We start from the raw sequence: 23,713 nt of genomic DNA on the forward strand, positions 1-23,713 counted from the left end.
AGATCAAATGAGATAATGATGGTAAAGTGCTTAGCACAGTGCCTGGCACATAGTAAGTGCTATATAAATATTATTATTATTATTACCTATCTGTGTGAAAATGTTCATAATAACAGCTTTATTCATCATAGGAAGAAGCTTAGGAACAACATGGCTGAAATGACTAAAAGATGGACAAACTGTTATATGTACATAAAATGACTGCATTACAAGAAATGACATGAAGACTACAAAGAAGTATTAGAGGAAATATAAAGTGATGCAGAGTTAAGAAAGCATAATCAGAATATAACAACTACAAATATGGAATTAACAAAATCTGAAAATTGAACAGAAACAAACACAATGTTATTATTTTGTTAAAGGTGACATGCATGTTTCTTAAAACAAATTATAAAAAAAATGGAATTTATGATCTAATTGTAGTACATTAAAAATGTTTGTGATAAAGGATTTCGGTACCTACCTGGCCATACAGTTGATAGTCAAACTCATAGATCTTATTGAATTTGGACAATCCTTCTCTCTATTTAAAAAGAAAGAAAAATGAAAAAACAAAACACGACAAGGGAAAACCTAAAGACCCAATGGCTTTTCAACATAAAAAGCAATAAATGTAAACCACCAGCAAATGAAAAGCAGACCAGAATTTTTAAAACATTGTTAATTCTGAGATTCCCCAAACAAAGCACTTAATTGTTTTCTTTCCTTCCCATACCAGCCCTACTCCCCTCTCCTGAAAATTGAAAGTACATTATCATCCCTCAACTCCTCCCCCAAATGTCATCATGTCTTTCTTTCTTCCAAGGTGCCTAGAGGTTTCAAAGCAATAAGAGATGACTAGGAAGCTCCAGCACCATTTGGTGGAAAGAACACTGTCCTAGGAGTCAGGAGAAATGAGTTCACATACAGCTTTGCCAATAATTTACTATTGGAACTTACAAGTGATGTTACCTCTCTGGAACTCAGTTTCTTCATTAATGAAATTCTGAAGTTGGAATAGAGGCTATCTAACCTTCTTTTCAGCTCTAGCATTCTAGGATTCTATAAATGGTGGTTCTGAAGAAGAGTGGGATCACAGATTTAGACCACAGAAGCGGAAGAGAGGTTAGAGGTTATCTAATCCGATGAGGAAAATAAGGTCTAGAGAAGAGAAGTAACTTGCTTATATTCACAAATGTAGGAAGTAGCAGAGCCAGGATTTGAATATAGGTCCTAAAACTCTAAATCCGATACTTCCGTCTTAACTCTGGATAAAAAGTAGAAAATGAACCAGAAATACAACAATTATATAACAGTCTCCAAACCTATGAAATTAGTACAACATAGAGAATCTTTGTTAGAGGGGGCCAAAAAAAGGTCAATAAAATAATTCCCATGCATCTGTAGACATTCTCAGAAGTTTCCAGGTAGGGAACTCTGGCCAGTCAATTAACTGATCAAAAAAAAAATGTAACTCTGAAACCTGCTACAAAAAAAAACCCCATACTAATTAGGTTCTGTGCATGTAAGAACACGTTTTGTCACAACAAAAGCCTATTTAAGTCATCCTTCAGTTCAATTACAAAGACATTCATTAAGAGTCTACTATGTGAAAGGCATAATGCTTATTACTCATAGAAACCTGGTTCTCCCCTGAAGACACTGGCCACTCTCTCCTGGACTAATGCACCTTCTCTCCCATCCCCTGACACAAGGGGGCTGGGTTCGAGTAGGTACACTGCTTGTACCTCACAGCCATTCCCAAGGTCCTCTCCAACATGTCACCCAGTGACCTCTCCTTTAAGGTTTACTCCATCCAGGCTGATCACCCCATTCATACTCTGGAAGTTAGCAATCTTCAAGCCCCCCACGCCCCAGGTCATTCTCCCTCCATTCCCACCACAATCCAGCGCCTCTCACTGCCATGATTCCTCATGCCATTTCTCATGGCTTTAGCTCCACTTTTTCTCACTTGTTGCATAACTGCTTATCCCTCTTATAATCCCAAACCTGAATTATTCCCACTTTCTCTGCTTTTGCTTGTTGGATGAACAATGCTGCTAGATGAAGTCACACAACCACTAAAAATGTGTTATTCAGTGTCAAGGTACTACATTACCAATCCTTTTAATCTCTATCAAAACATCCCCAACCACTATTTTATTTTTTGTTTTGGTGAGGCAATGGGGGTTAAGTGACTGGCCCAGGGTCACACAGCTAGTGAGTGTCAAGTGTCTGAGGCCAGATTTGAACTAAGGTCCTCCTGAATCCAGGGCCAGTGCTTTATCCACTGAGCCACCTAGCTGCCCCACCCCCCACCCCCAAACACTATTTTAAACCTCCTCTTCTCTCACTACCAGTTTTCCCTCCTTCTCAGCAGAGGACCTTAAATCATATTTTGCATAACAAACTGAGGCCATCCACTGTGAGGGGCTAATCCTACTGGTGCCACCTTTTTTTTTTTTGTCAGGGCAAGGAAGGTTAAGTGACTTGTCCAGGGTCACACAGCTAGTGTCAAGTGTCTGAGGCTAGATTTGAACTCAGGTCCTCCTGAATCCAGGGCCAGTGCTTTATCCATTGCGCCACCTAGCTGCCCCCATGCCACCTTTCGAATCACCTCAACATAATCCCCTCAATTCTCTTCCTTTGCAGCAGTTTAGGAGAGAAAGTGTGTAGAGATAGAGGAGGGGACCCAGGATACAGTCCTGGAATACTCTGGGGGATGGGATGTGATGATCTTTTGAAAGGAGACTTAAGAAAGTTTGGCCAGACAGGAGAAGTGTAGAGAACAGTTAGGACAGCTCAGAGAAGACAGAATCTAAAAGGAGGAAACAGTCAATAATGTCAAACACAGCAGAGAGATCAAGGATGAGAGCTGAGAAAAAGCCATTGCATTTAGCAATAAAGAGATCACTGGTGATCTTGAAGATCAGCTGGGGTGAGACTCAAATGGAGATCCCTGCAGGCCACATAAACTTAGAAAACCACAGGTTACTATCACCCATGTTGTACTGTGAAGCAGCTAAATGGATAAGAGGATAAGCTAAATGGATAAGAGGCAGCTAAATGGATAAGAGGACTCTCTGAGCCTAGAGTCAGAAAGACATGAATTCAAATCCCAGAGTCAAGAAGTGGTTGTTGTTGTTGTTGCTTCTCAGATGTTTCAGGTATCTGACTCCTGGCAAAGATACAGGAGTGTTTGGCCATTTCCTTCTCCAGCTCATTTTACAGATGAGGAACTGAGGCAAACAGGATAACGCAGCTGAGGACAGACTTGAACTCAGGAAGATGAGTCGTCCTGCGGGGCACTCTATCTAGTGTGATACCTAGTTGCCCCAGGAGTTAAGAAGACCCGAGTTCAAATCCAGCCTCAGACACTTACTAACTGTGTGACCCTGGACAAGTCACTTAGTGTGGTTGCCTCAGTTTACCAGATTGTAAAATGGAGATCGGCATCTTCATCCCAGGTTTGTGAGGATCAAATGGGAATAACTGTACAGCACCTTACATATAGTAAATGTCAGGTACTATGATGATTACAAGGAGCTAAAATCTGCCTCCTTGCAGATTATACCCACTACAATCACCCCCACTCGAAATCAATTATTTCCTAGGCAGCAAAGTCAGTGATTGACAGCTCTAGAGAGTTCAGTGGAGAGGGAGCACAGGGCTTGGGATCTGAAGCTCGAATCCTGCCTCAGACACTTCCTCCCTGGGTGACCCTGGGCAAGTCACTTAACCTTGTCTGCCTCAGTTTCTCCCAGTGTAAAATGGGGATAAGCACAGCACCTCTCCTTCCAGGATTGCTGCAAGGATCCAATGAGATGCTGCCCAGGTGCCAGCTGGGGCCGTCCCTGTCACTCACCCTCCGCATCCTGCTGCCGGACAGAAGGTCCGCGATGCCTTTGGCCGCGTCATTTTTCTCCGCCACACAGAGGACTCGGCGGCTGCCTCGGAGAGCCACCTCCATGGCGTCCCGGGACAAGGGGCGGCTCTGCTGCCCCAGCAGACCCCGGACGACACGGAGGCCTACACGGACAGCCAGAAAAATCATGCCGCGGTAGCGGGCCCACGACCCCGGCCCCGGTGCATCGTTCCGGTCCCGGCCCCGGCGCCAGCGCGGGGTCCGGGGCAAACTCGAGGCTTAAGTCCGGGGAGGCGCTCAGGTTTCCTAACTCCCCCCGACCCCACCCCTTCCCCGCCACCAGCACGTCGACCCCCGAGCTCCGAAAGGGACGAATTAAACTCTCCGGGACAAGCCCCAACAGCTCATCCTGACAGGGCGGGGAGGGCGGACCGTCACAGGAACAGACGCGGCCCCCAGAAGACTCAGCTGCGCTTTCGGAGTTTTTCCCGCCAGGTAGGATTCCAGCCCACCACGCTCAACTTCCCGGCTCTCCCAGTACCGGGGACTACAACTCCCAAGGTGCCTTGGCACGAGGAGTGGTGGCCCTCGTCCACTGGCTCAGCTGTCTGTCGCTCCCAGATTGGGGACTACAACTCCCAGGATGCCCTGGTGTGGTGTAGTTGTTTCCTACTGGCCAGTTGGCTTTCAGTCAGTCCCTGTATCCACTACCACAATTCCCGGGATGCCCTGACGTGTAGCGAGGTTGTTTTCCACCAGCCATTCGGCTTCCTGTTTTCACGGTGGGTCGGTGACTACATCCTACATCTCCCAGGAGGCCCAGGAGCAGCGGCGTAATAGCTTTCCACTGATAGGCCCTTTCTCTTTTCCTTAGGATTTCCCGCCCACAGGAACACTTTCCAATTGGTTCCCCTTCCTTTCTCCGCCCGGTCCACCTAACGCTTTATTGCTTTCGTTTTCTTTCCTTCTTTCTCCTTCCTTCCATAATGCTCTTCCGTGAGGAGCTGTACGTAGGTGCTTCCGGTACATGAAGGTGCCGCTCTGTGGGTCATGTGATCCCAAGATGGCGGCCTCGCTGTAGCTGACCGGTGACTGGCGTCCGAGAATCCGGGATGGTTTCATTCCTGCGAGCTTCATTCGCAGCAGTGCTTGAGTGAACCCCGAGGACACCCGCAGCGTCGGCCCGGGGAGCCCACTCGGCAGCGGCGGAGGAGGTGGGAACGCAGGCGATCTAGCCGCAGATTTCAGGGGTCCCACGTTGCCCGGCTAGGGGTGAGTTTGCTGCAGGCGTGAGGAGGACGAGACTTTTACCTTGTTCCCTTTTAGCAACCCTCAGGGGCTGGAACCGACCGACTGACTCGGAACCCGGCCTCGGGGGACCGGACCCGATTGGATGAGGACACCGAAGCCCCTGGAGGAACCGGATGTTGTGAGGAGCGGGGGACGAGAAGCCTGGGGCTGCAGCCGAGGGGGCCTGCCGTGCTGGAAGAGCTCCCCTGAAGCCGACCTCTGGCCGTCGGAGACCTCTGAGCGTTAGCCCTCCTTGTAGTTCTGATTGACTTCTGTTTTCACTTCTCTTCCCTCATGCTCCTTTTACTATAACTGGAAATATGATCAGCGCCCCTGATGTGGTGGCCTTTACCAAAGAGGAAGAATACGAGGAAGAGCCCTACAATGAGCCGGCCCTGCCGGAAGAATACTCCGTGCCCTTGTTCCCCTTTGCAAACCAGGGGGCCAATCCGTGGTCTAAACTGTCAGGGGCCAAATTCTCTCGGGATTTCATTCTCATCTCAGAGTTCTCGGAGCAGGTGGGACCCCAGCCCTTGCTGACCATCCCTGATGATACCAAAGTTTTTGGCACTTTTGATCTCAATTACTTCTCTCTCCGAATCATGTCTGTGGATTACCAGGCCTCCTTTGTGGGGCATCCATCCGGATGTGCCTACCCCAAGCTGAACTTTGTGGAAGACTCCAAGGTTGTCCTGGGGGATTCAAAGGAAGGAGCTTTTGCTTATGTACACCATCTCACCCTTTATGATCTGGAGGCCAGGGGTTTTGTGAGGCCATTTTGCATGGCCTATATTTCCACTGATGAACATAAAATCATGCAGCAGTTCCAAGAGCTCTCAGCTGAATTCTCCAAAGCTTCAGAGTGCTTGAAGAAAGGCAATAGAAAAGCTTTTGCAAATGAACTTGAAAAGAAACTGAAAGATCTGGATTATACTAGGACAGTGCTGCACACTGAAACAGAGGTCCAGAAAAAAGCCAATGACAAATGGTTTTACTCCTCTCAGGCCATTGAAAAGGCCAATGAGTTGGCCAGTGTGGAAAAATCCATTATTGAACACCAAGATCTATTAAAGCAAATAAGATCTTATCCTCATCGAAAACCCAAGGCATCTGATTGCAATCCATGTGAGGCCGAGTGTGCCCAGGATCAATCAGCTGACCAGGCATCCACTACCTCCAACACTGATGAACCTACTGAAAGAAATCTTTATAGGCGAAGACCCTCATATACCCCCAAGCTCATCAAGGCAAAGTCTGCTAAATGTTTTGACAAGAAGCTGAAAACCTTGGAAGAACTTTGTGACACTGAGTTTTTCACCCAGACCCTGGCTCAGTTGAATCACATTGAGCACATGTTTAGGGGAGATCTGTGCTACCTTTTGACCAGTCAGATTGAGAGAGCCCTTTTGAAACAACAATGTATAACTAACTTCCTCTTTGAAGACTTGGTAATTTTAGATGATAAAGTAGTAGAGAAACAGGATAATACACCTGTGGAGTACAGTCAGGAGAAGCTGCACTCCAGATCTTTGGAAGACTGTCCAATTCCTAAAGTGTTAATTAATGTGGGATCTTTTAAGTCCAGTGTGGAGTCTGTACTTATCAAGATGGAGCAGGAAGTTGGAGATGAATTCAAAGAGTCTGAGGTGACAGATTCTAGCATTTATGATCATCAGGAGAATTTGGATTACCTTGACATGGATATAAAAGGAAGCATCAGTAGTGGTGAAAGCATTGAAGTTTTGGGCACTGAAAAGTCTGCTGCTGTTTTATCTAAATCAGATAGTCAGGCAAGCCTGACTGTCCCATTGAGTCCTCAGGTGGTCCGGAGCAAAGCAGTCAGCCGGAGGACTATCAGTGAGGACAGCATTGAGGTTCTTAGCACTTGTCCCTCAGAGGCCTTGATCCCTGATGACTTTAAGGCAAGTTACCCAAGTGCCATTAATGAAGAACCTTATGTAGAAGAGCCTTATGCAGATGATGAAGGAGCTATTCACTTTAGTGCAAGTGTCAGCCAACAGGATCTTGGTGAGACAGAGGGCAGTTCAGAAAACACCCTAGCACAAACAGATTCTGCTTGTTGTATTGGAAAAGAGAGTTCAAGTCTTCTCATACCGAATTCTGACCAAACACAAAAACACTGTGATGAAGATGGAGTGGTCAGTATTCCCCCACAGCGTTATAAGGAGAGGCAACAGGGATTTCACGTGGACTTCTCGGTGGATGATATCAACTTTTCTTCCCAAGAGAACACAACAGAAGGTCTTTCTCCTTATGACTTGGACCCAAGCTGCCTGAGAAGCAGTAGGGATCTCAGTAAGATCAGCCTTAATGAATATGGAGATTCCACCAGCTACATAAGCAGTGCAGCATCCACCAGTTCGGATAGGACTCCTTCTCCTGCCCATCACATTGGCCTCTTCTCAGAGAGGCATAAAAAAAAGGCTGGGCAGAATGCCTTAAAGTTCATTAGGCAGTACCCCTTTGCACACCCAGCAATTTATTCTCTGCTTAGTGGGAGGACTCTTATCGTGCTAGGGGAAGATGAAGCAATAGTGAAGAAGCTTGTAACAGCTCTCTCCATCTTTGTCCCCAACTATAGCAAATATGCCAAGCCTGTGAAACACTGGGTCTCTTCCCCTTTGCACATAATGGATTTTCAGAAGTGGAAACTTATTGGCTTACAGAGGTAAATGATTGGAAACAGAACTTCTTAATAAGGTGGATAATGGGCACATATTCATATAGTCTCCTAAGCAGGTCTCCAGACAGTAGACAAAGTAGAAAGCTGCCAATTGGATGTGATTTTAAGGGCCTTTGCAAGGTCCCTTCCTAAATCCCCACCCCCTAATGCTTTTCTCACCTGCTTGGCTGGTGCCTAAAATTCTTTTTACCAGGTGACCTAGCCTCTCATTCCATAGCTAATGCAGTGGACGTGTTTAATCTACTTGAGATAATTATTTTTAAGTACTTTAGCACACTGATTATATGCCAACAGTATTGCCAGTTGTAAATATTTCTTGTGCTTATTATAGTAGGACTTCTATTTGGGAGTACTTTGTCAACAAACTTTGTCAGATGAGTCTGTTCCAAACTTTTCACTCTAACATCTTTCTTCTGCTTCCTCCCACACTTCAAATTAGTCAAGTTTGAAAACTTATTGACTTGCATAACAATTACTGGGATTATTATATAAGAAAGAGATGGAATGTAAAGTACAAGAATCAGATGCAGAGGTAGACAGATGATCATATTTAGATTTTCTCCATATTTTTTGTCTCACTATTAACTTTTTAGGAAAACCAAGTTGAAGCAGGGTTTGAAAGAGCTAGGTAAAAAAGAGGAGGGTACTGATCAAAAGGGAGGGGAAGTATCAAAGGCAATTTGAAGAATTCCCAAAACTCCTAGGGAAGGAAGGTATGGGCCTTGATTATCGATGGGACAAGATGTTGATGGGATGAGAACTTTATCTAGAATGGGATGGGATGAGAGCTTCATCTAGAAATAATCCAGCTGAAGGTAGTATTTTGTATCATAGAAAAATTGTGGTAGTAAAGAGCTGGGTTTTAGTCCCAGCTCTTCTTCTGACTAGCTATGAGACTTTGGATAGGTTAGTCCAGCTCTGTGCTTCAATTCGCCCATATACAAAATGGAGATATTTGTTCCTGCCTTTTTTACTCCAAAGTAATATTCTAAGGGCAAGAGGTTGTTTTACCATGGAAGATGACTCATAGTGGAGACTTAGAATTGTAGAGGTAGAGAAGAGATACACAACCTGGGGTGTGTTAAATGTGGAATGAGAGAGATGATCCTGTTAAGTGCTGAGGAGGTGACAATGGTGGTAGCATTGTCCAGTGCCTGGCATATGGTTGACACTTGCTAAGTGTTTGTTGATCTTAAATGATATTTTAATCCTTGAATGCCATGATTCTAATTCTAGCTTTGAAGTCAGCGAAATATTGAAGATTTCTAGGAGTAAGTGCCTAAGGAAATTGGATGTACTCAGGTGATCGGTAGCATAAATAGATCTGGAAGGTGGAAAAAATTTGTGAGAGGTTACTTAAGCCAGTACTTGCTCCCTTAGTTTGAGTGATCTAAAGTATTTAATAGTATGTCAGTAAAAAACTTAAAAAAAAATTTATTTACATTTATTACATAAACAGCTCCTGTTTCTCTGCTCTATAAGTCAAGAATTTCTAGAAGCTTTCTGCAAAGGTAAACTGCTTTCTGGAGAAACTTTCAAATCTGAAAGACAGTTTAAAGGAAAGAGGTCATTGAAATTGCCCAAATCACCTAATTTTCCTGATTGGTCTCCTTATGTTCCTGGGCCTCACTGTCCTTACTAACTTTTGCCTGTCTATTTCAGAGTGGTTTCTCCAGCTGGTGTCAACACCCTCCATTCCCTGAACCGATACAGCCGTTACACTAGCATACTAGATTTGGACAACAAAACCTTGCGGTGCCCACTCTACAGAGGCACATTGGTGCCCCGCCTGGCAGATCACCGAACCCAGATCAAACGGGGGAGCACCTACTACATGCACGTGCAGAGTGTCCTGACCCAGCTATGCTCCAAGGCCTTTCTCTATACATTCTGTCATCACCTACACTTGCCCATCAATGAGAAGGAGACAGAACAGTCTGTGGTCGGCCGACAGGTGAACTTCTTGAAGCTGCACCTGGGCCTGGTAAATGAGGATGTCAAAGTGGTGCAATATTTAGCTGAGCTGCTTAAGCTGCAATACATCCAAGAGCCCATCAGGCCTAATCATTCATTGCTCAGGTTTGACTACGTTCCCAGCTTTTTGTACAAAATCTAGGCCTGTTCCCAGCTCTTGTAACAGAAATGTACATGACAGGGTCAGAGGGTGCAATGGGGATGACCAAATATTTGCCTGAGCTTGACTTCCTATTTCTGCTATTCATTGGAAATGAAAATTAGATGGTGAGAAATGTTAGTAGCATCAGTGCCCCTCCAGCTGGGGAAATGCAGATGGCTAAGAGGGTCCCAACAACTCAAGCCCCAAGAGTGGGATATTTTTCACAGCCAAGCTTTCTTGGAAGATGTTTAAGAGGGCAGTCAGCTACCATTAAGTTCTTTGTTGTGTCAGTTGTTTGTGGTGATCAGGCCCCTGGGTTCAGATCAGCTCTTCATTTTACGGTGATGGGGGCAAGGGAATGGCTACACTGGGTCCTTTAAAATTCAAATACCCCTTGATATTGAAAAAACCCACTGTAAGCTACATCCAGCCTACAGAGCTCTGGGCAGCATAGAAAACCCAAAAGGAACCCAGCCAAACCATCACATTGAGGAGAAAAATGAGCAGGGAAATCAACCTATGGCAAACAAAAACTTAATACATAATTTGCACATTAATGTCTTCTCATTAAGACCTCAGGTAATTGGCAGTGACCCTGTAATTATCTGACATCACTGGAGCCCATTGTATTTAAAGGAGGCGTTTGACTGTATGGCTCCTTGACCCGAGATGGGAAGAGTAAAAGCACAGGGGCTGCCATTTTGAAAGCACCTCACCTACTGGCTGGGCAGGTTGAGAAAATGTCTCAAGCAGCCTCCCTTGAGTGATGCTGAATGTATGTTAGAACCTTCCACTGTTTTTCATGCCCACAGATCCATCTGTGCCTTGTCTGCTTATTTCATTGTTCAGTCTTAATTGGGGAGGGGGTCCCCCAAACAGACTCTTTGAGCTTAGGTACACCGTGTAGCAGAAGTGATTGGAAGACAGTGGCTTGAAGGGTGCCAGGAGAAGAAAGAACAAGGCAAAAGCCATGGAAGGGGTGGGGCCAAAGTTACCAGTTTGACCAGTACCATCAAGCCAGTTAACATGGTTTTGTTCTGGATTCTCTCTGATCAGGATTTAGTTTACTGTCGTAGCAAAGCTCTGGGTAAGTGTTAAAGCTGTACGGATCCCTGCTTTCCACTCCCAAATCCTTTTATCCATCAAGCTTTCACAACTTCTTTACTTCCTTTCTTGACAAGAGGCACCTCTCTTGACACCTCTGACAAGGGTGTGGTATGCTAGCTGGAGTACTCTGGTTCATTTCACTGGTTTGTGACCAGCTGTTTTCTTGTGTTCTAAAATTCCCTGAATTAATTTTGGCCAGACTGAAAAAACATTAAGAAAAGGGGCTTAAATGAGCCCATGCTTAGATGATGGTGATGGGTTGGAAAGGACAGTACCCACCTCTTGACCCATTTCTTCCCCCATAGTGTGCCCTTAACCTCCACAAAGGATTTATGGGTGATTTTAAAAAGGTGGTAGGGAAGGTTGCATTTCATCCTCTGCCTCTATTTCACGGTTACACCTATTCCTCTTGGCTTTTGTCTTCACTCCTGCCACCAGAAGATGGAGACAAGTGTTTTCTTACAACCTTGAAATTTTAAATGTTTTCAAAGAATGCTATTTTTTTCTTCCAGTCATGAGATTTTACTGTTTTTAATTTATTTCACAAAAAAATGTGATTATAAATATGAAGCAACCCTGAATTCTGTACTTGAATATGGTGTTACCACGGAGCCAAGGTTAGTGGAGGATTCTTAGGTGGTATGTTTATTTTCCTGCTTTTCACATTTGGTATAGAGCTCCTAGTCTCCTAACCCAAGGGTGTTTGAAGCCAGGTCTTATTATGCTGCTGCCTGCCCCCAGGACAGCTAACTTTTCCCTTTCCATGAAGGTTCAGTACGGTGACCTGTATGCTCTGCCCCCTCCCAAAGAGAAGGGATTTGCTTTTGTATTGCTTTTCTTTCTCACTCCCCTAGCTGTTCTGCTTAAGAGAAGAGATGCAGCAACTTGGATTTCTTCGGGTTATTCCCCCCGCCCTTTACACTGCACATTTCCACAGCAAAAAGCATAGGGAAAGAGCTTCCTGGTGCCTTTGAAAGGTGAGGCATAAATCTTTTGCTCGCCTCTCGCCTCTTTTCTCAAATCTGTCGGATGCTGATAGTATTTTAGCTGGGTGGTCAGACGGTGCCTTTGCAGCTACGAAGGAGGCAGCTGCAGTTTCTCTTAAAAAGGAGTGATGAAAGAAAAGTATCTGCAGAGCTGCTGTTGCCATTTGAATTTTAAGCTTTCTACTGCAGGACTTAGTCGATGCAAAAGGAAAGTGGTAAATAGCTGCTTCAACTAGAAAGGGGGTAAAAGGCAACAGCTGGTGTGTGGTACCTCTGTCTTATGTCACTTACTAGGGTGGTTTCTGAATAGAGCCAATTGGGGGAGGAGTGAGGAAAGGGGTGTTTTCCCTATCTTGACCTCAGTGGCATTTCAGAAGGTAAAACCAAAATCGTGGATAGGGAGATAAGGAAAAACCATGACAATGAATTCTTGTGTGAATCCAAGTGCAGCTCATGACTCAAAAAACCTTAACAAAAGTCATCATTAAGAAGGGTGGACTCAGTTTTTGAGTTATATTCCAACTGGAAAATAATTGGGGGGAGTATGAATTCCAAAGATATTGTTCAGTAAAATAATTACATTTTAAACGGGTTTTGAAAAATAACCAGGGGTTGTTTATGGCTTTGGGCCTGGGTGTTTAACACCGCAACAAAATGGAATTTGTCTTAAAGGCACTCTCCGATGACATCTATGTTAAGGCTTTTTCCACTTCACTAATTATTAGCTTGCTTCTTTTTTAATTGGGGGATGTAAGAGTTATAAATACTCAGATAGAATGCTTCAGGTTTTTTTTTTCCTGCAATCAGTACAACAAATATAGAAAAACATTTAAAAAGACAACTCAAACTTAAGTAATCACATCCCAGAAACCAGGTAACATCAGCCCCACTTTTTAACCTTCCCCCCCCCCCCACAAGATTCCTTTTTAAGTAACAGCTTTTGTTTTTAAGTTTGAGAGTCAAACCTGCAGTATTTTTTGTTTTATGCCACCTTTCTAGGGGGAAACAATGAAGGCAAGAATTAGGTAATATAAACCTGATTAGGTAATATAAACCTGATTGTCAAACTTGTTAAAGATTTATTTATAGGTATATGTTTTAAAAGTCCTATTCAGAAAAATAAAACAAAAGGCATGCATAAAGCCATATTAGTCTCAAATCTTCGGCTTCATCGCTTCCCCAAACAAAGTATTCCCCTCCTGGAGTTGGAAGTTACTGTTTTTATATAAATGTTACTAGGAAAAGTTGGGTGGTTTCACATATTTCTCTATTTTAAAGATTTATTACAGTCTTCAGTCAACCCAGCTGGAAAAGGTCATTTTCCAAGCATACTTTTAATTTATATTCATGTTTATGGATAAACTTTTGTTTGGAATGAAATAAGAGCATAATTCAAACCTAAATGAATAAGCTGATCCCACTTTAAGATCCTAGAGGGGGCCAACAGATTTGTCAGGGCTGCTAAGATTCTATGAAGTGTCTCTAAGTAAAAATGACTGCTTGCTTTACAACAGTCTGTTTTTTTGTCAATACCAAGAGCATGTATCCTCCCAACAAACCCTCAGTGTTGCATGTCAGGTCATAGTCCCTAGTGTTATCTTTGTGGTGTTTGTCAGTGCAACAACTAGGCACACCTTCTCAGACTAATAGAATTCATCAGAGCACCCTTTGGAAGAATGGCAACAAAAAGTTGAGGTCAGGTGGTTTTTTTCAAGTTCACCTCCCTAAGGGTTCGGAAACAATGTCTTGATTTATTCTTTAAGTCAAACTCGTTTTCTGGCTTTCCCCCAATACTGTGGTTTGTATTAGGAAATAAGAGAATTGATTAAACAGGTAAAAAGAGGGAGGCAACAGGGTCTTCCCTGCTTCTACACTGGGACATAATGCAATAGAAATTTCCAACACCTTAAGCTTCCACTGTCTGCTTTGAGAAGCTTGTGGTCTTGACTCAGTGAGCACTTACTTATATGCTCTTTTACACTTCTGAGAAGGGAAGGCACAATAGTAAAAGTAAGTTAAAGCACAGAGTCCATGAGGTTGGGAAAAGGACAAGGGTACCCTGAGGCCAAGTAACCCACAACTGTTGGGCCCAGGCCTACAGTTAATAGCTTGTTCCTTTATCCTAGTGAAAAAAATGAACTCTTTCCAAAGCGCCAGTGCCGACCATCAACCTGTATCCTGAAAAGAATATGTTCACCTTAGGGAGAAGAAGCGGTTTACTGCTTTTGTGTGTGAATGTGTGCGCATGTGTGTGCGTGTGCGTATGTGTGTGTGCACTCGAGCGCGCGTGCGCACATACACTTTAGACCATCATACAAAATTCACTACTGATGCCAGATCCCAGATGGAGGCAAAGATGCGAAAACTGGTGAACAAGTCACCCAGAGGGGTGACTTTTAAGCACCGACTTCCCCCAAATGTAATGAGTCAAAACTAGCAGTTTGGGGCTGATTTTATTTGAGAAGGCAGAGCTACAGGGTACAATCTCACCCCCTGACAATTCAAACACTGAGGAGTCTGGAATACTGATTGGGTTGAGATAAATACTGCCTTTCGGGTTGTAGTGAGGAACATGGGCTGTGATGAATTCTCACTTATTTTAAAGAAAAACTATTTTATTATTGCATGTTCATTTGTTTGTATTTGTAAGCGTGTGTACAGACCATTGTGTAAGCAGTAGTTTAAACAAGTGCCCAATGGAAGTAGTATACTTGGCATGTCTGTAATATCATTTTAGAGGTGTTGCTGCACAAGTATGAGTTAATGCCAAATGAATAGTATGAGAAATGTACTGTAAAAAAGTTAATTTATTTGCGTTCCAATATTTTTGAAATACAAATTTGGTTGTATTTTTAAAGCTATAATTCTTGTCACGTTCTGTGGTTAATTTTATTGTGCTTATTAAAAATGGTCATTACTGTTTTGCAGTCAGCTGTTTAAAAAATAGTTTCTTTGGGAAGGCAGAGTTTCAGGTACCCTGATTGTAGGGAGAAGACCAATTATCTCGAACTGGAATAGAAGGGTGCCATTGCCAAGTGCCACAACTCAGCAAGTGATCACTCTTGTGATTTGTCCCTCTGGAAACTAGGGTCACACTTGCCACCTCTCTCTCCAGAGCATGGAGGATTAAAGACAGTATTTATAAGGTACTATAACTTTAAATGCTATACCAAATACAAATGTGTCAGGCTTGGAATTTTATACTTAGCTGAAGCTTCACAATAATTTCCCCTCCAAATAAAGTAGACATGATTCAGTTCTTCTGGCATTCTGCTGAACAACGTGACACTGACATTGAGTAACTTTTACAAGCTATTAACATGGGTGTTTTCTGAGCTGCCACAACAAGTCATGAGCAGGCCAACTGACCACTGCAGAGGTTAAGGAAAATTATTTAAGTAATACTTTAAAATTACATCGTTGTTCATTTGAATGAAGGCTGAATGGTTATAGGATACTCTGATCTTACACAAAAATTAGATAAGTGAGACTCAAAGTAAATTCACTACTTAGTAAAGTATCCCCCACATGACTACTAATGAACTTTTAAAACTGAGATTTATGGTTTGTACACCATCCTTTGGAGGCACACACCCAGGTCTTCAGTGACTGGCATATGGTAATTTTTTTCAATGTAGAGATATTAGAAAAGATCACTAAAAATGAAACCCCCTCCCCCCAAAAAACCTAACCTTCCACTCCCCGCCTCCCAATTAATACATTCTCCTGCTTTCCTTTTCTTACAAGGGAGCTTTTGGCACTTGGGTAGTCTTCAAGCTAAATATATTTCCAGTCTGGCTCTGAAACTCAGACTGCTAAGAGTGTCCAGTCTCATTTTAAAAATCGGGGACTCCAGGCAGAGGAAAAGCAGCTGCAAAGCTCTCCACTTTGTCTCTGAGGGCCTTGATAGCCCCCTGATACTTCATATCCCCCGAAAGTTTCTCCTTGAATTCTTTCATGGTGGACTGGGGACCGAGGTCTTTCTGAATCTGCAGAGTCAGTTCTATTCCTGCAGAGACAACATCACACTGATGAAGCTACTCTGCTGACCAAGGTATAAGGTATATGCTACAATGCAGTTACTGTGGTGAACAACACAAATCAGATACACCCTCCAAACCAAAGACGGATTCAGGAATAAGAACAAGATGGTCCCCAATGCTCACAAACCGAGCTAGTGTAAATACTGGTGCAGGCCCGGCTAACGACTTCCCTGTGACCAGAGGTCCTGCTTTTTATTTTGGATTTTAGCAGAGGATGATTATCCCCAAGTTTGCCAAGTTTGGCAAGTCACAGAATGTAAAGGCAGAAAGGACCTTAGAGATCACTTAGTTCATCCACCTCACTTTGCAGATGAAGAAACAGGAAAGAAGAGAGACGATGCCTGAGGCCACACAAAGTAGCAGAAGCAGGAGAGGAGCAGAGGGAACTGAAGCCAAATCCTGGGCTGGTCTCAAGAACCATCTTAATTAAAAAGCATTTAACAGAGGGACCTGGTGACTTTGCCCCTCAACTGAGTCATCATTGAGGGGTTTCTGCAGATCAAAAATGTGTTTCCAGGGGCTTCTGCTGGTTTGAACCTTTTAAACATACACATCAAAAGGGAGAGTAAAGGCAGCATGATCCCTTAGAGCCCGACTTGGGATCAAAGCACTTGGGTTCAAGCTTTGCCACTAACTACCCAGAGGTATGGCATACAACGTGGGTCTCCGTCCCTTCTTCTGTAAAATGAGGGGAGGGGGCTAGGCTAAACCTCTAAGTTCTCTCCAGTTGCAAATTTATGATCCTATGACTTTAAAGCAGGCTGGGTGAGGTGAAGAAAATTATATACCTGATAGAGAAGATAATGAGGTGGTTTCTACCATTTCTGCCTTGGCAACAATTCAATAGCCCAGTTTCAACTGCTGGGTGACAAGAATGACACCCCAGATCAATCGGAAGGAATCTGCTTTTTGTTCCAAAACTTCATTTTATAGCAGGGATTAACAAATGTATTTTAAATCTAGGGGCCAGCCTGGTTTGGGGCTTTTTTTTGGAGGGGAGGGGTGTTGAGGCAATTGGGGTTAAGTGACTTGCCCAGGGTCACACAGCTAGTAAGTGTTAAGTGTCTGAGGCTGGATTTGAACTCAGGTCCTCCTGAATCCAGGGCCAGTGCTCTATCCACTGCACCACCTAGCCGCCCCGGTTTTTGGCTTTTAAGGAAAAGAAAAAGGCGATGTATTAATGTATCTTAGGTCTAGAACCAAATTAAAATCTTTAAGGGTCTTAAAGAGCGCTGGGTTTGGAGTCAGGGAGACGAGTTCAAATCTGGCCTCAGACACTAGCTCTCTGACCCTGGGCAAGTCACTTAAACCTCTGTTTGCCTTAATCCACTGGAGAGGAAATGGCCAACCGCCCTAGTATCTTTGCCAAGAAAATCCCACAAACAGCATTGGGGTGCTATGGTCCATGGGATCACAAAGAGTCAGACATGACTGAACAAGGATCTTCAAGGATCCTATGGAAAGGCGCAAGCAAAGGACTGATTCCGCCAGGAGAGTGTTACTTCTAGAGCAGCGGTCCTCACCCTGTTTGGTCTCAGGAACCTTTTATACTCTTAAAGTGTAAGGACTCTTTAAAGAACTTTTTTTTTTTTAATGTGGGCAGCTATCAATATTTACTATTTTAGAAATGAAAATGTTTTAACTTTATGGAAATCATTTTTACCTCACTGCTCCCCTGAAAGGGTCCCAAGGCCACACTTTGAGAACTGCTGTTGTTGAGTCATGTCACATGGGTGGTCATTCATTAATCCAGCCCTTTACCTACACCTTGAGCAGGTACCACTTCACCTAAGATACCTGAAGAACCCTGAAGTCAGTCCTCAGTGAACAGTGTCATCCAATGTTTCAACAACCAGAGAAGTTAGTGGAAGCCAAAGCTGTGTTGCCAGGGATTTGTTGAGGCCAAGTGACAGCAATCCAGAAACCTGGCAATGTCCCAATGCTGCATTCTTACCTTCATGAATAAAATGGGCTACTTTCTGGAAATCTTTTTCTAATAGTCCTCGGGAGGTCAGAGCTGGGGTTCCCAGTCTCAGTCCACTAGGTCTTAATGCACTTTTGTCTCCTGTGAAGTAAGAAGAGAGCATTAGAACCCCTCACTTGCCAAACTGCCAACAAGTGTTTAAACCCACACTTGAGGTGACGACTTGCAGTAAGGATTCTGGCCCAGACCATCTGTGTTTTAATACAACTGTGTAAACGGTTTTGAAATAACCAATGTCCTCTGAGCCCTGGAATCAGGCATATGTGATAAAGGGGAAGAGCTAGAAAAACGGATATTACAATGAGGTTAACTTTGGCTTAAAAGTTTCCTTGGGACCAGACACACCAAAAGTTATTTCTCACTTTGTGGTACTTAAAGGGGATAAGCCAGTAAAAGTAGTTCTTAGACATCACAACCCACAAAATCACCTGAACATCCTCAGCATAGAGACACAGTATAGAATCCTATCTTCTGAAAAACAACTGGTTGACAAGGAGTTTGTGATTTCTTGAAGAATTCCATTCCTCATTGGACAGGTTTGTGAAATTGATTTTTAAAGAAAATGTTTCCCTACATACAGCTAAACATCACACTTGTTATATCTAGTAGTATGGTGATCCTACACTTTAGGAAGTGTTCCTAATTCCTTCTTTATAGCAGATTATAAAATATAATGCAAAAGTAAAATGAATTTGGAATCATTGGGTTCAAACATGGATTTGAATGTGACTGCTCCTTCCTAATTTGCCAAGATACTTTTTGCCCCTCTGGGCTCCTTTCCTCATTTATAAAATGAAGGGGATGGGCTAACAGTGGTCCTATCCAATTCTAACAAGTTCTTTGAACAATGTTCTATGGCATAAAGAAAACAACTTTCCTTGGGACCTGGAGAAGATGGAGAGGGGAAAGGATGTGTGGGTTTTTCCCCCCTCCAGTTAGATTGTAGAGGATTCTTACCTGGACAGGTGTTCTTGTTACAAGCAATAGAACAAGCTTCTAACACCTTCTCAGCTCTTCCTCCATCTGTGCCTTTGTTGCGTAGGTCCACAAGGATCAAGTGGTTGTCAGAACCACCTGGGGAAACAATTTTGATATATAAAAATTCATGATTATGCCCTAGGTCAACTATCCAATGAGCTGAGGCCCTCTAAGTAAAGGAAACCAGGAAGAATGACAGAATCACAGATTTTGCTAGAAGGAACTTTAGAGGCTGTCTAGTCCAAGACCTTCATTTTATAAATAAGGAAACTGAAGACCAGAGAGGTTCAATCGTCCAAGCTCACAGGTAGTGACAGAAACAAGACCAAAACCTCTGACCCCAAAGTTATGGCATAAAGTAGCATCAGTGCCATTTCTGTAACAATTCTCCCTTTGTAATATCTTTTTTTAAAGCAGGTCCCTCCTACCTATCAAATAACATATAAAGCCATTTGATACTCTGGCCAGTGTTGCCCTTTCATACCACTCCTAAGTTTTTATACGGTGTTCCCCATAATGCTCTCTACAACCCAGCCACATTGTCATCTTTGCTTTTCCTTACATGCAATGTTTCATCTCTTGTCTCCATGCTTTTTTTTCCTTTTTAGGTCTTTATTGAATTTTATTTCCCCCCCCCAATTACATGTAAAAACAATTTTAACATCCATTTTTAAAACTTCAAAATTCTCTTCCTCCCTCCCTGCCCACCCCCTACCCTTAAGAACAAAAGCAATTCAGTATAAGTTATACATGTGTAGTCATACAAAACATTTCCGCATTAGTCAGGTTGTGAAAGGAAACAGACAAAAAGAAAAGTAAGAAAAAGAAACTAAAAAAATGTTTCAATCTGTATTCAGACACCAACAGTTCTTTCTCTGGAGATGGACTGCATTTTTCATAAGTCCTTCAGAGTTGTCTTGGATCATTGCATTGCCAAGAATAGCCAAGTCATTCACAGCTGATCATCTTATACTGTTGCTGTTACTTTGTATACAGTACATCTCACTTTTCCTAAGCTCATGGAAGCCTTTCCAGGTTTTTCTGAGAGCATCCGCCTCATCATTTCTTAGTGTTCCATCATAATCTCATCCCACAATTTGTTCAAACATTCCCCAATTTATGGGCATTTCCTCAATTTTGAATTCTTTGCACCCAAAAAAGGCTGCCATAAATATTTTTTGTACATATAGGTCCTTTAACTTTTGGGGTTTTTTTTTATCTCTTTGGATACTGGCATAGTAGTAGTATTACTAGGTCAAAGAGTATACAGGGTTTTATAGCCCTTTGGCCACAGTTCCAAATTTCTCTACAGAATGTTTGAATCAGCTTACAGCTCCACCAAGGGTGCATTAATGTCTCATTTTCCCCATATCCCCTAAAACATTTGTCATTTTCCTCTGCTGTCCTATTATCCAATCCAATAGGTATGAGGTACCCAGAATTGTTTTGACTTACATCTTTCTAAACAATAGTGAGTTAGAGCATTTTTTTTCAATATGGCTATAGACAGCTTTGATGATTCCATCTGAAAACTGTTCATATCTTTTGATCATTTACCAACGGGTAAATGATTACTAAATTTGTCTCAGTTCTCTATGTGTTTGAGAAATGAGGCCTTTATCAGACAAACTTGTTTCAAAATTTTTTCAGTTACTATTGCTAACTGAATTTCCCTCCATCCTACTCCCTCCCCACGGCATTTATTCTATTCTCTATCTCCTTTTACCCTTTCCCTCCTCAAAGGTGTTTCGATTCTGATTGTCCCCTCCCCCAATCTACCCTCCCTTCTATCCCCGCCCCCTTATGTCTTTTTGTGGATTCTGCTGTTCCAGGAATTGTCTTATGGCATTATTTGAAGGTATTTGGAGGGGTCTTGGAGAGAGCTCAGGCAAGTCACTGCCTTTCCTCTGCCATCTTGGCTCTGCCCCTCTGTAATAACTCTTGTATATGCCCTTTTATTTCCTAACACTGCTACCACCCTCGTGCACTCCCTCACGCCTGGACTACTGCAATAGCCTTCTGCTTGTCTCCCTGCCACAAGTCTCTCCCTACTGCAGGCCATCCTACACTCAGCTATCAAATAGATCTTCCTAAAAGGAAGATCTGACCATGCCTCATGTGTTATGCACCCCTACACACACACACACGTACGCACGCACGCACACTAATCTCCAGTAGCTTCCCATCACCTCCAGGATCAAATATAAAATCCTGTTTGACATTCAAAGCCCTTCACAACCTGTTCCATTCCTACCTTACTCTGCTACCCAGTGACAGCAGTCTCTTTGCAGCAGTTCATACAAGACACTCATCTCCAGCCTCCGGGCATTTTTACTTGGCTGTTCCTCATACCTGGACAACTCTCATCTCTGTCTTCCCTGGCTTCCTCCAAGTCCCAGCAAAAATCTCTTCTAGGAGAACCCTTTCCTGATCTCCCTCAATGCTAGTGCTTCTCTTTATTATTAATTCTCCTTTACATATCTTGTTTGTACATGGAGACAATGTTTCTCTCATCCTGCCTGCTCCATTGCATCGAACTGCTTGAGAGCAGGGCAGGCACTTAATAAATGCTGCCAGGTTTGCTTTTTATCACAGTCCACTCTCCCAGAAAAAGGAAACTAAGCCTGTCTAAAAGTGGAGTGGACCCTTCTGCAAATTCCACTATTTTTGTTGTTCTCAATCAGCTCAGCTCATAAGGTCAGGGTCACCTCAGGTGCCAAGATCTCAAATTCAATCCCTTCTCTTCACTAACACTGCCATTACTTCATAGTTCTGGATTTCATCACCACCATTCACATGGACCATTTACCATAGCTTTGTGGCTATTATAAATTTTTGTGCCTCTTGTTTCTCTCCCCTCCAATCGATCTTTCATGCAGGCCAAACTGAACTGCTGACAACTGTTCCCCAGACTCAATACTCCATTTCCAATCTCCATATATTCACATGCACTGTTCCCCTGCCTGGAATGAACTTGCTCTTATTTTCTACCTTTCAAAATCCTTATCTTGTTTCAAGTCTCAATTCCATTGTCGCCTCTTCCACTCTCTCCCCAACAGCATAACCCAAGCTGTTAAGTGTCCCCTGCCTTCTCAAATATTCCAGAGCATTTTGTTTGATCTCTCCCTTGACTCCTTTACTCTCCACCTTGGATTATGTTTATTTATTTGTTGTTCTTATAGTTCAGTCCGGTCAGAGGGTTGTCACATGGATCATGTATAAGAGAGCCACAGCAAAGTCAGGGTGGGTGTCAGGCAGAACCCAGAGATGAGTTGTCTGAAGAAGAAGAGTGAAAGGCGACTTGACTTCCAAGAGGCCCTGTGAATATTCAAAGCTTAAAGGGTCTGGGTAGAATATTATCCCTATGGGAACTGATGGGGGATAGAAAACTCAGGGCCAGCCTCTCTAGAAAACCTCTTTACCAGCCCTCCTTGTTGTTGCCAACTTGTCTCTCTGGTTCATGCTGCTTATCAGTCATGTGCTAGACTCTGGCATAACACTCTTAAATGCTCAACCACTTAGGAATGGGGTGAAAGGGCAGAGAAACCAGCTTTTCAGTGGAAAATGAGTTGGCAAAGGGCCTATTTTCCTCTAAATTATAAATAGTTACAGTAGGGTTTTTTTTGGTTTGTTTTAAAGGTAAGGTAGAAGGAGGGTGGGAACATAAACTTGCTGCATGAGTAAATGAGTTCCGTCTTTATTTAGTACAGGCATGTGCTCCTCTCTGGTTGACAGGGCATTTTATTGAAATATGCACCTTTGTAAATGAAAACTCCCTTAAAATAGCTTCAGAGCTTTTAGTTATGCACTGACTGTAAAAGCCTGGGCTTATTTTTGTAGGAGTTAATTGCTAAGAATTAGAAACATAACAATGTTTCTAATAAGGGCTGCTCTGTTGGAGTCTTGTAAATTATAAATGAAATATGCAAATGTTTTAAAAAAAACACCCCATTTGGTGTTTTTGGCAAAGTTACTGAAGTGGTCTACCACTGCCTTCTCCAGCTCATCTTACAGATAAGGAAACTGAGGCAAACAGGGTTAAATGATTTGCCCAGGGTCACACAGCTAGCAAGTACCTCAGGTTAGATTTGAACTCAAGTCTTCCTGACTCCAGGCCCAGGAACTTTAATCAACTTCGCCACCTAACTGCCCCTAACAATAATTAATAATTAAGCTTTATATGGCATTTATTATGTGCAGGGACTGTGTTAAGCCTTTTCCAATTATTATCTCATTTGATCCTCACAACAACCCTGGAAGGTAGGTAGTGTTAATTATCCCCATTTTAGAGATGAGGAAATTGAGGCAAACAGGACCTAAGGCACTTATCTGAACTCTCATCTTCCTGACTCCAGGCCCACCCAGCTATCCCATGTTATAGGATGGACTGAATCTCCAACAGACCTAATGAAAGTACTTACCTGTTACTATGTGGTATCCCAGCTCCATCATGGCTGCTGACAGGGCCTTGCAGTTGGCAACCACCTGTAACTGATAAGCCTTAAATTCAGGTGTGGAGGCTTGCTTCAGAGCTACAGCAATTCCTAGTCAGGAAGAGATGCAATGTCAACAACTGGGTAAATAGGTTAACTAACATTAAAATAAACTTTTATCTACACCTTTCCCTAACCCCCAACCCCAGGAACAAAGTAAAAGCA

At 43.1% G+C, this 23,713-nt stretch overlaps 3 protein-coding genes across 8 annotated transcripts in view; 1 reads left to right on the forward strand and 2 right to left on the reverse strand.

The window, feature by feature from the left end:
- The window catches only part of TOP3A (DNA topoisomerase III alpha), a 44,085-nt gene extending 39,655 nt beyond the window's left edge, over nt 1–4,430 (reverse strand). Inside the window, exons 1-2 of one of the 2 annotated variants that reach the window (XM_043977758.1) lie at nt 3,848–4,430; nt 467–526 (exon numbers count right to left, since the gene is read on the reverse strand). In XM_043977758.1, coding sequence (XP_043833693.1) covers nt 467–526; nt 3,848–4,036 — 249 coding nt within the window. In that variant the 5' untranslated portion in view covers nt 4,037–4,430. The remainder of the gene's footprint in view (nt 1–466; nt 527–3,847) is intronic. The other variant, XM_043977759.1, reaches the window with a different exon arrangement.
- An 804-nt stretch (nt 4,431–5,234) lies between these two features.
- On the forward strand, nt 5,235–14,923 carry SMCR8 (SMCR8-C9orf72 complex subunit). Its single transcript, XM_043977761.1, has 2 exons — nt 5,235–7,826; nt 9,504–14,923. The coding sequence occupies exons 1-2, from the start codon at nt 5,458–5,460 to the stop codon at nt 9,955–9,957; spliced, it is 2,823 nt and encodes a 940-aa protein (XP_043833696.1). The 5' UTR covers nt 5,235–5,457; the 3' UTR covers nt 9,958–14,923.
- SHMT1 (serine hydroxymethyltransferase 1) overlaps nt 9,284–23,713 on the reverse strand; it is a 49,008-nt gene continuing 34,578 nt past the window's right edge. For 4 of the 5 annotated variants that reach the window (XM_043977762.1, XM_043977764.1, XM_043977765.1 and 1 more), the window contains 4 exons: nt 23,477–23,599; nt 19,035–19,151; nt 18,048–18,158; nt 14,840–16,059 (listed from right to left, as the gene is read on the reverse strand). In XM_043977762.1, the coding sequence (XP_043833697.1) occupies nt 15,887–16,059; nt 18,048–18,158; nt 19,035–19,151; nt 23,477–23,599 (524 nt within the window). In that variant the 3' untranslated portion in view covers nt 14,840–15,886. Of the gene's footprint in view, nt 9,383–14,839; nt 16,060–18,047; nt 18,159–19,034; nt 19,152–23,476; nt 23,600–23,713 lie in introns of those variants that run through there. The other variant, XM_043977766.1, reaches the window with a different exon arrangement.

The sequence above is a fragment of the Dromiciops gliroides genome, chromosome 1, assembly GCF_019393635.1.
Source record: "Dromiciops gliroides isolate mDroGli1 chromosome 1, mDroGli1.pri, whole genome shotgun sequence".
Taxonomy (NCBI): domain Eukaryota; kingdom Metazoa; phylum Chordata; class Mammalia; order Microbiotheria; family Microbiotheriidae; genus Dromiciops; species Dromiciops gliroides.